Raw genomic sequence first — 16,004 nt, 5'->3', positions numbered from 1 at the left:
TCTCATGTTTCCTGGTCTGTCCAGGGCAGAGCATCAGAGATAATGCAATGCAGGAACCATTCAAATGGAACGGCTTTCAAGTTGGAGTCACTGAGCCATTAATACGTGAGGGTTTTGTTTGTTTGTTTGCTTTTGTTTTAAGATGGTCTCAATATGTAGCCCTGGCTGATCTGGAACTCACTGTGTAAACCAGGCTAGTTTCAACTCAAAATGCCTTCCAAGTGCTGGGGTTAGAGATATATACCACCATACACAGCACTCAAAGGTTCTTGCAGCAAGCCTGGAGGGAGGGCAGGCAGAGGTGTGTGTGTGTGTGTGTGTGTGTGTGTGTGTGTGTGTGTGTGTGTGTGTGTGTGTGTGGTGTTAACTATTCTGTTTCCCTCATATAACCTTTGCTAAATTGCAAAATTAGGCCAGGGAGAGCTACAGCTGTGGTAAAATATATGTAGCTGGGGTAATTAAAGTGGTAATGACTTCTACCAAAAGAACAAACCTTTAAATATTTTTCCTTTAAAAGTAGATGTAAAAAGCAAGTCTTTAGAGTTCAAAAACAAAGTAGGCTGCCCAATATAAAACCTTATTTTGCCATTGGAGGAGCAACCGGGTAGCAAGTAGTTAGCATGGGCTATGTAAAACAAATGTTAAAGCTAGAGTTTGAGAGAGTCCAAGCCACACCTTCCTTGAACATGGATTTCCCTCAGTTTCATGGCTGTGCATTGCTCAGCCATGAGGGAAAACAGGCCATGGGCTAGGCCGCACGCTCTGCCTCTGGTACCTGGGCAGTCTTCCCCTCGTTAAGTCTTTGGAGTCTTTAGCAAGGGTCATCATCCAGTCATGAGCACATTCATTGGTCTTTTGGGAGCTGACAGCCAGGAAGTAACAGGTGTCCTTAAAGTGAGACTCTAAATTCCCTTTGAAAAGAAATTCCTGCTTGTCCCCTGGCCCAGCAAATTGAGGGGGAAATGGAGGAGGTACAAGCGTTCCTGAAAAGTCTGATCCAATCATCCGATCCTGCCTTCCCAAGACCCAGTGACCCTACTGGCTCCATGGATTTGGTTGGCATCCTTCACAAGGCTTGTGAGAGTATGAAAATAAGAGGTGACTAGGGACTCAAAGGTCCTGGATATGCAGGAGAGGCCTGGGGAGCCTTCAGCCTTCGGTATACACAGAGGAGAGCTGGCTAGGACAGCGGTCCACAGCGTTGAGCTGCAAGAACGTGGGGTCTTCTGGGCCACTGCGAAGAGATTCCCCAAAGAGGCTTGAAGAAGCTGAAGGCAAGTCATACACTGGAAGAGAAAGAACACAGGCAGTCAGCCAGTCCCTTCGTTATGCAGCTCTGGTGGCTACACTGTACACCCATGCTGCCTACAGATGCTAGCGAGAGCTAAGCCTTCTAAGTGTGTCCTTGATCAGCAGAAGGGAGAAGATTGTCTTGCATCAATGTACCTTAACATAAAATGTGACTTCAGCTGGAGGGATGAGAGTGACCTCACGGCAGAGAGGGAGGGACACACGGGATTAGGCACATGAGTGTGAGTCAGATAAGGGTAAAATGAAGCGAGAGTCTGCGCAGGCAGGTCTGGAGAACTTGACTAGGTAAAATCATTTGAGTCTCAATGCTGCGCCAGAGAAGAGAGTGTGAGACGGGATATGACTAGGATGTTCTAGCAAGAACGTGACATACTTATCTTGGGTTAGCAAGCAGTGTCAAATGGGTAGGACGGCAAAGGTGAGAAGGTGAATTGTGGAGGTTGTGTGGCAAGGAACTGGCACAGCCTGGGGCAGAAATGCTGACCCCTGTGCAGGCAGGCAAAGGGGTGAGAGCCAGGGCAGGAGGTGAAGAGGTAGTTCTAGTGGATTCCATATGGTCCCTGCCAGCCACAGGGAATACACCCGGCTTCTCTTTTTGTTGGCTAGATCACAGACACCCACCTGTAATGCCTGAGTGTGTTGAGAAGGCTCTATGGAAAACATCAAATCCAGCCTGACCCATGGACGTGGGCACCAGGCAGTCCTCAAAGGAAGGCACCATACTGCAGGAGCTGCTGGGTGGCACAGTTCTCTGGGAATCGGGATAATGTGGGGGACAGAAGGTCTGCAGCTGGCCATAAAATCCTGAAATACAAGCATGGCGATGAGCTATTTCAGGGCAGAAACCATCCTGACCCAGGAAGAACCTCACAGAGTCAGAGTAATTTGACAAAATGTCTTTGTGTCTTTGACACCTGAGAAGTCTTCTAAACAAGTGTTGGGATGAGCTGCATTCAAGGCTTGTGACCATTTCAGGGAGCAATACTGTCATCCTAGTCCTGTCCACTGAGATTTATATGCACTTAACTTTCTTTATCCTGAATTTAAATCCATTTCCCTATTGGACTAAAACCCCACAGATGGCCCTAATCATGTCCACTATAAATGCAAACAAACCAACAATCCCTAGCACAGACCAATCTCTCTATCCTTCCAACACTTCAGTCTTCCTTGTGGTTTTAAGCAGGTTCCTAGTATCTCACACCTGGATGGACTGGAGATGAGAGGTCACTATTACTGTTTCTGATTCTTTCAGGAAAAGCGGAAACTAGAAGGGGGACAATACTAGGATAAAAGAAGAAAGGAAAGATATCCCAATGCTTGAAAATCATCACCAACATACTGACATTTCATCCCTCCCCCATTTCTGCTCTTACTCAATGGTACTTCTCTCGCATTCCCATGTGGTCCTTTTCTATGATCCTCCACACCCTCCGCGATTCCTTCCTTCTTTTTTCCCCTTCCTCTCTTTGCTGCACAATAATATGTATCAACGGATTACTTTCTGAGCGTGTAATATGCTTTGAAAAACATAATAATGCAATCTTCATTCCACACTCTATTGATGGGGGAGCTGAGTCTCAGCTGCTGTCTGAGGCTGCTTTCCATTGTGTGTTTCCTCAGCTGTAAAATGTGAATGCCATTGTCTGCTACACAGGGCTATTGTGTAGGCTGACTGAGTCACTGGATAAGGAAGCGGGCTTATAATGTTTTAAAGGGCTTTAGAAATGTCAGTCATTATTGATATTACTATTCTGGTTTTAATGGGGAAAGTAAGGGGATAACTGGAGGGAGCGCCCTCTGCAAACACGGACTGACGGAGGAGACAGAACCAGTTCACACAATTTTGGAACCCTGGTCTTGAATGCCTTCCACCATTACAGCCATCTCCTCTTAAGACTGGAAAGCTCTGTGGAGACTCTCTCAAGGGGGAAGGGTGGTGCTATTTGTTGCTCCATAACACTCTTTAAATTTAGGGAACTGGGTACCTGTGCCCCACTACAAACACACTCTTCTTGCTCATTTGGAAAGTTAAGCTACCTAGCAAATGCCTGGCTCATCTTGACCGAGAGCTATTCTCCAGTTTGCTGTAAACATCACTAAAAATGTGTTTACCTGCTAGTAGAGATTCAGACCCCACCCTCCAGGAGCTTATGATGCAAGGGCACATTCACACTAGAGCACGATCTCTTTTAAGTGGGTGACAATACATGATACATAGAATCCACAGGGGATGGAGAGATGGCTCAGCAGTTAAAGGCTAGGCTCACAACCAAAAATATAGAATCCACAGAAAATATTCACATAAGGTTCGGGGAAAGAGAGGCAAAGCATCATCTGAGCATCATCACAGTTTAGATTAGGAATACGTCTATGGAAATTGCATGTCTAAGCAGGACATGTAACAACTTCTGATTTGACTCCCAATGGCTTCGCATGCTTCTAAATGAAACAGGCAAATATCCATAATAGATCACTCTCAAACACTCAAATAACTGACCAGTGTGAAGGAAGTCAACCCCAACTAACCAAGAAATAGACATTAAAATAACAATAACATTTCGTAGTCTATGTATTACACTGGCAAAGATTGCTCCTTAGGGCTGAAGTGTGACTAGAGAAGAAGGTACCTGCTTAGCTTTATAGACAATGGCAAAAGTAGATTCCACTGTCCAGATTCTTGGACAAGGTTTGACTACCTCTAACTAACAGTATACCCATGGGTTTATTCCCTTGGACTTGAGTTTTACATCTGAGGATCAGTAATCCTAAGACTGTTCTTTCTGAAGATCATGTTCTGCCAAGACAGCCACTGTAACAAAATTGATGACAAGACCAGAGGCCAAATGGCCAAGCATCAGAGAATGGTAGAGTGCAGAAATGCGCACTTCCTGGTGGGAGGGCTGAGCAGCCCTCAAAACAGTGACAACAGGCACCCTGACACCACCACTCAGTTTGTCTCTTTTTTTTAAAAAGGCAAGAAACAAAATTATTATTTTGTGAAAGATCAGATGGTGAAAGTCTAAACACAGGATGAACACAGCAAAACAGTTTTCCTATGGTTGTCTTTTTCTGCTTCTGATCATATTTTAATGGTAGTGAGTATCCTGGAGTCTACCTTCCTGGGTTCAAATCCTCACTAAAATACATAGCAACTGCATAGTCTTGGTGTCTCCATGTCTTAACTTATAAAATGGGTTTAAGGTAGTGATGATCTTACACTGAATTACTATTAAAAAAACATACAATAAAAGTAACTAAAAAAATATACAAGGTAACATGTACATAGCATATAATTATGTTCTCTATATTTTAATAATATAATTTATATATGCATTTGCAAAAATAGGCAACATTATAAGCAAAGTCACTTCACCGTGAAAACATAGCTCTCAAAAATAAGGTAAATTTGATTACGGAAAATCAAATTTTCAAAAAGGCAAGATGTCCTCCAATAAACAAATGTAACTATAAGCAGTCAACCCCAGAAGGAATGAAGACTGAATGATTGTAATCTTAGGAGCATACCCCACACTGAAGAAAGGGGGACACTATGGCCTCATTGAGAAATGAGCAATGGTTCCCTGACATTGTGTGAGCTAGTAGTATGTATCATGACTTCTTCATCTACCTCAGCAGGGCTCAGAAAACAAGCCTCAGTGGGTTGAAAGAAGCAGAAATTGGAGCTGTCATTTTGGGTCATCTCTGTGAAAGATCTTGACTTTGGGTCCCCATGGTCACACAGATGTAAAGGTAGCATGGGTACATCAGGAAGAAACAATGACCACGCTCTATTGGAATGTAATATCTCCTTACTGCGCAAAACAGACATTTACTCTCTACAGCTCCATGCTGGCTCTGTTCAAATTTGTCACCCATAAATCCCCTCATATCACCCCTTAGTGTAACATTACCCTTCCAAGAAGAGGATACATTTTTCACTCAACTCCCACGGCTCTCCAAACAGGAACATCAATCATTCAGGTGCCACAACAGAGACACTCACTGGCCTTTTGTGAAAACTAATTCATTCCTTTTCCTATCTTCCTTCCTGTTTCTGAGAAGGAGCTGAAATGTCACATCTGTATTCTGGTGTTGTGATGTGCAGAAGTTGAAAAGGTTTGTGATACAGGGAAATATACCCAGTGATAATCCACACTGGATTCTGGGCTTTAGCTCCCAGCTGGGACCTAAGGAAGGAGACAGTAAAGGAGACTATGAATCCTGCCTGGGAACTGTGATCGATTTGAGAATCTATCAAAGCCAGAACGTCCCTACAACCATGTTTAATTACCCTAAAAGCTAACCTGGGAAAGGAGATCCTCTTCATTAATGGCACCCTACCCTCTTCAGGTAGCCTGAACAACCTAATACATTGCTGGGTGGTGGTGGTGGCGGTGGCGGGCAAATCGAAGATTTTAATATGTTCTCTTCCTAGTGCTAGCCATAAAACTAACAAGATTTAAAAAAAATTCCATTAGGATCTTGTCACACATATAAACCTAGAGAAAGCCCAACTCATTTTCTGATGAATGGCTCCTGTATTCCAGTGGATGGTTTTCAAACAGTAAATTTGGAAAGAGCATGACTTCTCAGACCCAAAGCAAAATGAGGCAAAATGTTAGCACATTTTGTGAGCATAAAACCTAAGAGTGATGGCAAGGTCAGCCAATCTGTCAGTCACATAGTTAGTTAGCAATGTTTCTCAACTGCTGCTTCAAGAACAGCTGGAGAGACCAAAGGAGATAGAAGACAGTACCTGTCCTTGAGGATGGGGACACAGAAACCAACACAAGCTGACGAAAAGTGTTAAAATGTTAGCTATCACAGTTACTTACAAATGCCACCCCTCTTTTTTTTTTTTTTAAACAAGTAATTTAATTTCCAAGAATGGGAGAGCACAGACGTAAAATTCACCTCATTTATCTAAGTGAAGCATCTAAAAGATCAAGGCATCCCATTACTTCTAGTCTCAATTTTGGCAAGTTCATTTTTCTTTCTAAAAACAATCTAGCTTTCCTCATTATAAAAAGATTTGGGGCTAATTATAACAACAATGTAGGCTTGTATAAACAATGAATGAAAGAAATTATCTTTATTTACATAGATGAGAAATGGCCAGATAAATGCCTTCACAACTTTGAATCACATGCATGCACACGCACACATGCATACGCATGGGTGTGTATACACATGCGCCCACACAAACATACAAACACATACACATACACACACACACATGCATGCAAGCACGCACACATGCACATGCACAAACACATGCGTGCATGGATGCACATACACATAAGAGTGGGCAGGAGGTATGGGGCATATAATACATGTGAAAATGTCACAGTGAAATTGGTTACTTTGCAAGATGGCTAAAATTAATATATAAATTAATACATACAATTATTTTGTATCCTATTTTATTCCCTAAAACCACCTGTGAATTTCTTCATGTAGGACTACAACCCATTCCCTAAAGCTTTTTTCCATACTTTATCACATAGGCTCCCTGAGGTCCTTTGATGACACATGAGATCAAGAGTTGCATCCCTCTTCTGCTGCTAGGTGCTTATTTCTTTCCCACATGGAAGAGGAAGTTACAGGAGGGAGTGTGTGTGTGTGAGGGGGGTGGGATTTCCAGGGCAGTGATGGCACTGTCCAACATAGTAGTTACACATGGTTATCAAACATTCAAAATGGACCTGATAGACTTCTATTCAGTTTTAATTAATTCGCATTTAAATAACCACACATGGTTCACAGTACCACGCTAGGCAGTGTAATTCCAGATTCCCAGGCTTAGCCAACCATGTTTCAGCAATGTTCCTGATTAAATTCTTGAGAGAAAAACACAGTCAACTAAGAATTGAAATAAAAGCCAGATAAATTATTTTAGCCTCTTAGCCTTCAAGACAGGAGAGTATATTAGACTGTTACATCTATTTGTTTCTTACACATCTCACACTTCAGTCTTGTGGGAAGGAACCAGAGTATGACTACGTAAGTACAACAGTCATCTTATGCCCTCCCTTAGGAAGAGAAGCATTGCTTCAGGCTAAACTACTAGGGTGCTGACAATTCTGTAGAGCCCTTTCCTTTCTGGAAATTAACAGCAGTAAATCTGTGACACATCTTTTGTGTGCACCTTACTCTGGATTTGAGAACATCACAGATAGATGCCCACTCTTTGAACCACATGATGGTGACATGTCAACAGAGAAGGCTCTATTCCACTGTGGACACGTGTGGATAAAGACTCATACCAGCAGATGGCACCTCGCAAAGGTGTCAAGTCACGTCATGCACCATGTTAGCTAAATGAAGTTCTTGTACTACTTGATAGTGATGCCAGGAACAGCCACTAGACTCTGACTCCAGAGGTGATGCTGGATAGTTCAGACGAATGGCCCCATTTCCACACGAGATGGGGAGAATAAATGCAGGGAGGAAGCAGACATTGTTCTCTTTTCTGCAGTGTATGCAACAGGAGGAATAAACAGCAAAACAAAGTTTTAACATAGTTCATTTGTATGACCTTGTGATGGCAGGCCTCAGTGAGAGGCCCTGCCCAGCACAACTGAGGGTCCATCTCAGTGTCTCAGTGAAGAGACTCTCCTGCCAGCGCTGTTGAGAAGCCAGTGCCAGGAGGGGACTCAGAAATGGCAATGGCTTGTTGAGCCCTTTGTGTTTGTTAGTTTGATTTTTAGCTTTAAGACCCATTATTTTTCTGCAGACTGTAATTTTATGGATTATTTTAGGAAATGTAGCTTTTTTTTTTTTTTTACCAGTTATATTTGTTAACTTGCCAGTTTAACTCTCATTCTTTTGAGGTCATTTTTCTGAAAATGCACTTATTTATGCTCGCCTGTAACTTTAAAATGTTGATGAAAGAACACTACAAACATTCCGCTGTTTAAGCACACCTTTTCTTCTTCTTCTTCTTCTTCTTCTTCTTTTTTTTTTAAAGAGGTAAAGTGGCTCAAATAGGAAGGAAGCACAAAAACACTAGACAAGACCAAGAGCAAAAAGCTAATTTTATCAATCCGCCGCTCCCGTCCTCACTGTCCAGCCCGGGACTCCTGCTGGGATCGCAGGCCTGCATTATCACACCCAGCCTCTCTGTTTCAGAGATTTCAGTGCCCTCAGTGAGTCTGAGTCTAAACTCTTCCAGTGCTGAACGCAGGCTGAGGTGGATGGAGTTATTGCCTGAGGAGTCCAGGGCAGAGAGGCATAAGGCAAGCAAACGGCACTGGGCTGGCCATGCACACACTCTAGTTAGACCAGACTCCCCAGGCTGGCTGGGATCAGAGCCTGACCTGGACCCTGTAGGTCATTCTTACTTCATTGTGTTCTGCTGTGTTCCATATTTGCTTGTTTCACTATTTTAATCAGGGCAAGGTGAGAGGTTCAATTAGCCTAAGAATGCTTAGCCTCACCTTGAACTGTCTTACTCAGGTATTTTTATTCCTCTGAACATATACCTAATCTCCACCCATAATTATTTTAAAGGTGGGCAGTAAGTCAGCTGAAGAGACAGGTGGGGCACGGGGCTAAGGAATGCCCCACCCTTGGGCATGGCTCTGGTGAGTGAGTTGCTCAGTGGTGGTGGTGGGCGGGACCATCTAATGAGCCTTCTCCAGGAAGGCCTTGCAGCACCTGAGGCATTGCTGGCACACCACTTCCAAGTCAGAGTCATTGCCGTAAGAGGGATGGATCTTCAATAATGAGTTGCTTCTGTGGATCATAGCTCCCGAGTAGCTCAATTTTAGCTTTGCAGTTTTTAACTTGATTACTTTCAGATCTCTCAGATTGCTTTCATCCAAACAAAGGTCTGTGATCTGCCATGCAGCCTGATTCATGGGGATGCCATGCTTTCTCATGCTGTTCTGCCCACGACAGTCAGGGGTTTCCCTTGCTTTATAGGTGGATGTAGCCACACTGTCTATCCTCCAATTATCTGAAACATTCTCACCAGTTACCAATTTTCTGAAAACAGCTTTTGCAATGGGTGACTGGCAAATGCTACCCAGACACACAAACAACAGGGTCTGTACTGAAAGATGGCAGAGGTTGAGAAAGTGTAGAAAATTTGTTCTTAGTCATATGATTGTTGCCTACATAGGGATGTGGGTGCACCCAAGTGATGGACAGTGGGAGGGGTCATCTCAGAGTCCCAGGGTCATGAATACATGGTGTAAATATATATTAGATTCTATTTGGCTCTTGGGATTTTTTCCTCCAATATCCCAATGGCTCTGTGTAGATTGCCCTGGAGAATTTTGATCTTCTGTCCTTGTATTCGAGTATCTTTCAACCAAGTATGGAAATTGAAAGAGGTTTGCTGAAGAACCACCTTTATTTTATTTTCCACAAAAAATTTTACTGTTAGCCTAAAACTGCCTCAAGAAACAGTCTTAAAAATGATAAATGTGGGCTGGAGAGATGGTTTAGCCACTAACACTAGGCTCACAACCAAAAGAAAAAAAAGAAATGTATGCATGTCTATTATTATCTCTATATATCACATCACATACTCCTTCCCCACAAAAAAAAAAACAAACAAACAAAAAACAAAAAACAAAAAACTTATGTTTCATGAAGAGTCAGGGACCTCATCCAATTTGACACTGTTTGTCCACAGAGCTTAGAATAGCAACTTCTGTATAGTAGTCACTCAATAAACATCTGCCCAGCAGGGCATCTGTGTGCATTTCACTTAACAGACGCTTGCAGCTCTTACCTCTGCACAACGATGGAGCATCATCTTACCTTAACTAAATATGCAGTCTTCAGCTTCACTCAGCATTAGGATGCAGAGTTAGAACAGGAGAGGGTTTGTTGTGCCCACAGATGCCGAGCACAAGAAAGAGAAAACAGACCACTGAAAAGAAAGAAGGACCTGAAACAACCCTCTATGCCCTCAGGGGCTTCCCTTGGTCAAGTAGGTCCTCCCTGGTGGGTCCTACTTAAGTTAAAGCTCATGGTTACTAACAGCAGATTAGGAATCTCCACACTCACCCACATTTGGAGCCAAGCACGGACCTAGGGTTTTACATAGAACATCTTTATGCTGACCACAGCCTTTCAGATAAGCTGTATTGTCCCCAACCATTTAGAGCAGTTCATCAGGAGCCGGGTTCTAACCTTGGTCTTTCTTGACATAGTTAATGAAAAATACCTGCCCTGGAGGACAGCAAGTCATGATCTTCCCAGCTCCTTTCTGTGGTGCCTTTCACAGTTCCTGGCCAATGTGAAAGCGTGGTACTTTATCTGAATGATTCAGTCTCCCTACTGCTGCCTCTATAATAATCTTGTGACCTAGATTTCTATTGTCTGGCTGTAAACAAAGACCCAAGATACACCTGCTTTACCAACGAGATGACTTTCTGTTTCTCAGAATCCAAATCTGTGGTTATACAAATTTCCAGCTCTCCAATCCTCGAGTAAGAAGGAATCTTGACTTGGGGTGAAGAGTATCGGGGAATGTCTCTGTGGGTCGGAGGCAAATGTTATCTGGGCAAGCCTTTCACTGAGAGTTCCTTCTCAGGTAGCTCTAGGCTGTGTCAGGTTGACAGTTAAAACTAATTACCATGGCCTCTATCCAGAAAACAGGGATAATTTCGCTGCTCTGAATCACTATGTTCCACTGGATACCAGACAGAACATTAAACAAGCTTGAAGGCAGAATCAGAAGTGGGTAGGAGAACTGAAGTTTAACGATATATTTTCCCCACACATGCTTATAATGAAGAATGGTTTCTATAGAATTAACTGCAACCTGACAAACAATGAAGCCTATACGAGTAAATTTCAAGCACATGGGTTAATATGAATGTGTATTACGGCATACTCTTGCTGAGAAACTGCTACATTGGGCCTGGTCTGCTGATGCAAATGCCCTTGGGTAATTACAGGATTGATTCAGATTTCCTGGGTCATGTTGCCATAATGATGAGAAATCTGAGAACTTGCTTTGGGATGTGTGATAAGGGAGTGGCTGGTGGTCACACTCAAATGATCCGAGAATGTTTCCACTTCGCCAGAATTGTAACTTTTAAGGTACAGTTCTTGAAGGCCTTGCAAAAGAGTGAAATGGAGGGGTTAGTCAGAACAATTTGGTTAGATTAGAGAAGAAAAATTGCTGAAATCCAAAAGAGCCCTACCAATTGTAAGTAAACCAACAAGAAATTCTAAGGCAACAGGGAAGGTTTTGCAATATACTGCTGAGCAGTAAGCAGCCGAGCGGTGGCAGACCAAGCCACTCCCGGGGTTAGTGTTTGTCTTTCTATTTTATTAGCACAGTGACCTCATTACCAGTAACGTGGATGTTCCTGATGTGTTGTTTTCCATTTTTTCCCTTTAAGGGATCTCTCTCCTCAGTTCTTCACTTTTTTTCTTCTAAACTATGAATCGTTTATCATACGTACAAAAGAAAATTCCAACTAAAATGAAAGGATTGCAAATTGCCATTAACATGTCCATCCTTACAAGTTTAGCAGGGCCCTTAAAATAGGGTTATGAGGAAAAAATATTTTTTCTTCAAAATTTTATTCACTAGAGGCCAAATTTCATGAGTTTCAGCTATAAGAGAATATTTCCTTCTGAAAGCCTGTTATTACTTCCTCAAAATAATGAAAAACCACTTCATATAGAACACTTACCACAGGCACTTCAAAAATTCTGTGATGGAGAAGTCACAATAGCTGATGAAATGGAAAATTTTCTCTAGGTATTTCCTTCCCGTCAATAAACTGAGTTCCAATTTGAGAGAGAGAGAGAGAGAGAGAGAGAGAGAGAGAGAGAGAGAGAGAGAGAGAGAGAGAGAGAGAGGCGCTTCGCTGTCCCTGATTCAACCTGACTGATGGGTGAACAAGCAGGCAAGCACCTAAATGTTATCGAAGTCCAAGTCATAGGCTCTGCCATTGATTCTTCATTATTGAAACTTCCCTCGGTGATCATTGGTGACATGAAAAAATGTTCAGTCACTCTGCTAACTAAAGGAAAAATTAAAGCAAGTGACACCAGGGAGCCACAGGACAGCAATGTCTGCTGGCTGGAGCCTAAACCTGAGACAGTCTGAGAGAGACACCCAGGGCAGCCTGTTTACCTCCAAAATGTATACACTTTAGTCTAGGAAGTTTTCTCCAGAAACATTTCCTGAGAAAGCCTGCCAGGAGATAGTGCATTGCTGTAAATACACAAGCATGTATGTATGTAAACTGAAGAAGAGACATGCTACAAAAGCAGGAGATTAATTTTTTAAAAAGACCCATTAAGAGCAGAATGGGTTCAAAAGCTGATGGCACTCAGAATGTATGTGAGAATCATATGGTCGACCATGAGGCAAGCGTTTGTCAAGGCTAGCTCCTTCAATATAAAAGACCTTCTCTTACTCTTCTTGCATTCATTCATACTTATTAAGAATTATCTGTTAAGCACTTACTCTATAAAAAGCACCATGGGAAGAGATGGTCTCTTCTTGAGTAGACTCAGGATTTAGGGGGTTAGTTACTTTAGTATTCTTATTGATCAAATAGCACCTGAATCTGGTAGGTTCAATCTATGTGGTCGGGTGTGTGCTCACTCATAAAATTCTGTGTGCCGAGGCTTCAAACATTCATGTCATAGAGTGGGTTCCTCACCGTTCAGGTCTATAATCCGTCACTCAGGCAGGCCACCACCTTGCACTCCTCCCCACAAAACACGTGATGTAGAAATGCTGACTGAGCCAACACATACATACCTAAATTTAACTTTTGTTTTTGTAGAATTAGCACGCTGTCAGAATTTATCAAGTACTACTTATGTAAAACTGTTCTTGGGGCAATTGTGTAGTAATTAAGTATATGAGAGTAATTAAGGATTTCTGTGACTCTAATCATCAATCCTTAGAACTGTATAAGCCTTAATAATACCAGAGCTGGTACTGAAAAGAATTCCTGATTACGGCTGCTGGTAACATCTGAGTAGCATCAAGTACACTCACTGGCTCATTTCTTTTGTAAATATCATACAAGTTCCTCAGTGAAGTTGATGACATTTGATTTCTAATCAATTATATGTGTCTTCCTGAGATTTCAGAATTATGACATGATCACATCCAACTTAAGCAATATAATTACTAGACTTTGTTCTTTTGCAATCTCACATATATGGTGGTGACTAAATTTCCCAGAGAGGGGGTGTATGTTTACTGTGTTTTTTAAAAAAATGCCTTAAAAGTTAACCTTTAAAGATTTAACATCCCATCAATGAGATCAGACATGGCAATAACTCAAAACACTTCATGGAAAGTGCCAATGAGCAGTTATGGTCAGTAAATGGCCACAGAAGAAGTGAAATGAACTACTACCTGCCACAGCATTCTCATTTACATAGAGTGCTATGATTTCCACAGCTGGAAAGATGTGTTGGTGAGGACAAGCCATTTATAATTTGTTCTGTTCTTTGAGGCCTGTTGGTAGCTAGAAACCCTTTGTTTCCCCATGCACTCAATCTGAACTAAGTTGACAAGCTTACAGATTCATACTGAGGTAGGAAAATGCCACCATTGTCTGGACACTGTCTGGCTTACTTCTTTGGGGGTCTATAGACAGGGCATATTTTAAATCATGAAAAAGACAGCTTATAAACCACAGGGGCTGTGACCAAAAGCGAGGGCTCCCACTTCCCACTGCTACTACACTGGCATCAAATAGCCTCATGGTGTTTTCCTAATGAAACTGAATAACTGGACCATGGATGATGGGATGTTGGCAACTGAAAATTCCAAAGGAGTGAAAAATAAGAACAAGCAACGGAAGCCTGAAAGGCACCCAAGAGGTTGGAGGAGATGGGGAAAAATCTTGGCAGAGCCTTAGAAGGAGTGACTGATTCACAAGAGGAAGAATAAAAGGATCTATGTTCCATTTCACAGATTAGGAAATGGAGAAAATATAAGGCAGATCTCTCTCTCTCTCTCTCTCTCTCTCTCTCTCTCTCTCTCTCTCTCTCACACACACACACACACACAGAGAGAGAGAGAGAGAGAGAGAGAGAGAGAACACACCCCCCACACAGAGAGAGACAGAAACAGAGACAGAGAGAGCACAATAAACTCAGATTTGCATTTGAGGGAGGTCATGTACTACATTTGTTCTGTTTCCTCTGCCTAAAGGCAACATATGATGTGTAGACTATCAGCATCAGCATTCCTTTTGTGACCAGAATGATGGGAAAGCCCCCTTTCAAGATGACAAAGAGGAAGCTGGTGGAAGAGGACACTATTGGCTCAACTAAGCTGTCTTTGTACTCAACATGCTCTTATAGTGGTCATCTTACCATATAAAAATAATAAACTTGTACCCAGCTGTTGCTACTACACCATCATTAAAAACAAAATCCTAGAAGCTCGCACTCTGCAAAAATGCTTATGTGAAATAGCTGGGTCTTCAGGAAGTGAGTACTAATCAGAGCACTCAAATACAGGAACAGTGGTAACACACCACGGAGAGGAAACTGAACACCCAGTTCAGCGTGGCTATAGGTTTCTGAGTGGCTATCAAAAATCCACAGAACAGGGGTAGAGCAGATAGTTCAATTAGTAAAATATCTGTCATTCAAGCATGAGGACCTGAATTTGGATCCCTAATATCCATATAAACAAATGCAGGTGTTGATGTACATATCAGCCACCACCTCACTGCTGAGGGGCATGGAAGCAATCAAGTCCAGGAGCATTATTAGCTGGTGAGTCTAGCCAACTGGTGAGCTCTATGTTCCGTGAAACTCCCTGTCTCAAATGTAACATGGAGCATGATCAAATAAGAAACCTCTGATTCTATGTGCACACATAGCCACAAGCACATGTACACATACCTACAAGAACATTCATACACACACACACACACACACACAGAGAGAGAGAGAGAGAGAGAGAGAGAGAGAGAGAGAGAGAGAGAGAGACATATACCCATAGGAACATCCACATACACAGACAGCACATAAACACACACACAAACACACAGATACACACCACCAGGGAGAAACACAAAGCAGTAGTGCATCTGGCCTGTGGGAACTCCATGTCAAGTGTGTGAAAGTCAGGGATAGAAACTAAGCTACATGCAAGGTTAGGTGTGCACTTCTCTTGAGCAGGAAGCCCCTAGGGTTGTATTCGTTTCTAACTGTTCTGAGACAAAGCTGAACGGGCTTCCACCCAGTGTACCACCTAAACCCAGTGTGTTCCCACTTCTTCCCTATTTTATCCTTCCTTTCTTCAGAAAGATGTGACCAGACAATACCACATTAATTCTCCTATCATTCCTGCAATTTTCCAGTTGCATCAGAGAGAAGCAAACTCCCTTCCAGTCACTGAGGTTACCAGACAGCACAATCTAATTCTGATAGAAAGATCTTGATTTTTCTGCCTATCCTGGGCCTCCCTCTGCACAGATCTCTCTATGTTTGTAAAACATCATAGTGACTGCACTGAGTGTGAGACATTGTTTCTTTCTGAGTCCACCTTGTTCTCTTGCATCCTCTCCTCCACTTTGGGCCTAACCTGTGCACCCAGCAGGAACACCATCTCCAGTGTCTCTCTCATTTGCACACTCCACCTCTACAAACCCTTTGATTGCATCTTCCTTGTAACACATCAGGTTCCTTTTGCCCCTTTTAATACTGCAGTATGGCAGCCATTAAATGGC

The 16,004-nt window shown here is 42.5% G+C and overlaps 1 protein-coding gene across 2 annotated transcripts in view; it reads right to left on the bottom strand.

The window, feature by feature from the left end:
- Window positions 1-1,001: 1,001 nt before the first annotated feature.
- The window catches only part of Glis3 (GLIS family zinc finger 3), a 421,425-nt gene continuing 406,422 nt past the window's right edge, over window positions 1,002-16,004 (bottom strand). For both annotated transcript variants that reach the window (XM_051199799.1, XM_051199800.1), the window contains 2 exons: window positions 1,933-2,115; window positions 1,002-1,286 (listed from right to left, as the gene is read on the bottom strand). In XM_051199799.1, the coding sequence (XP_051055756.1) occupies window positions 1,150-1,286; window positions 1,933-2,115 (320 nt within the window). In that variant the 3' untranslated portion in view covers window positions 1,002-1,149. The remainder of the gene's footprint in view (window positions 1,287-1,932; window positions 2,116-16,004) is intronic.

This window comes from Phodopus roborovskii, unplaced genomic scaffold (assembly GCF_943737965.1).
Source record: "Phodopus roborovskii unplaced genomic scaffold, PHOROB, whole genome shotgun sequence".
Classification (NCBI taxonomy): Eukaryota; Metazoa; Chordata; class Mammalia; order Rodentia; family Cricetidae; genus Phodopus; species Phodopus roborovskii.
This window is presented reverse-complemented; position numbering and strand designations above follow the sequence as displayed.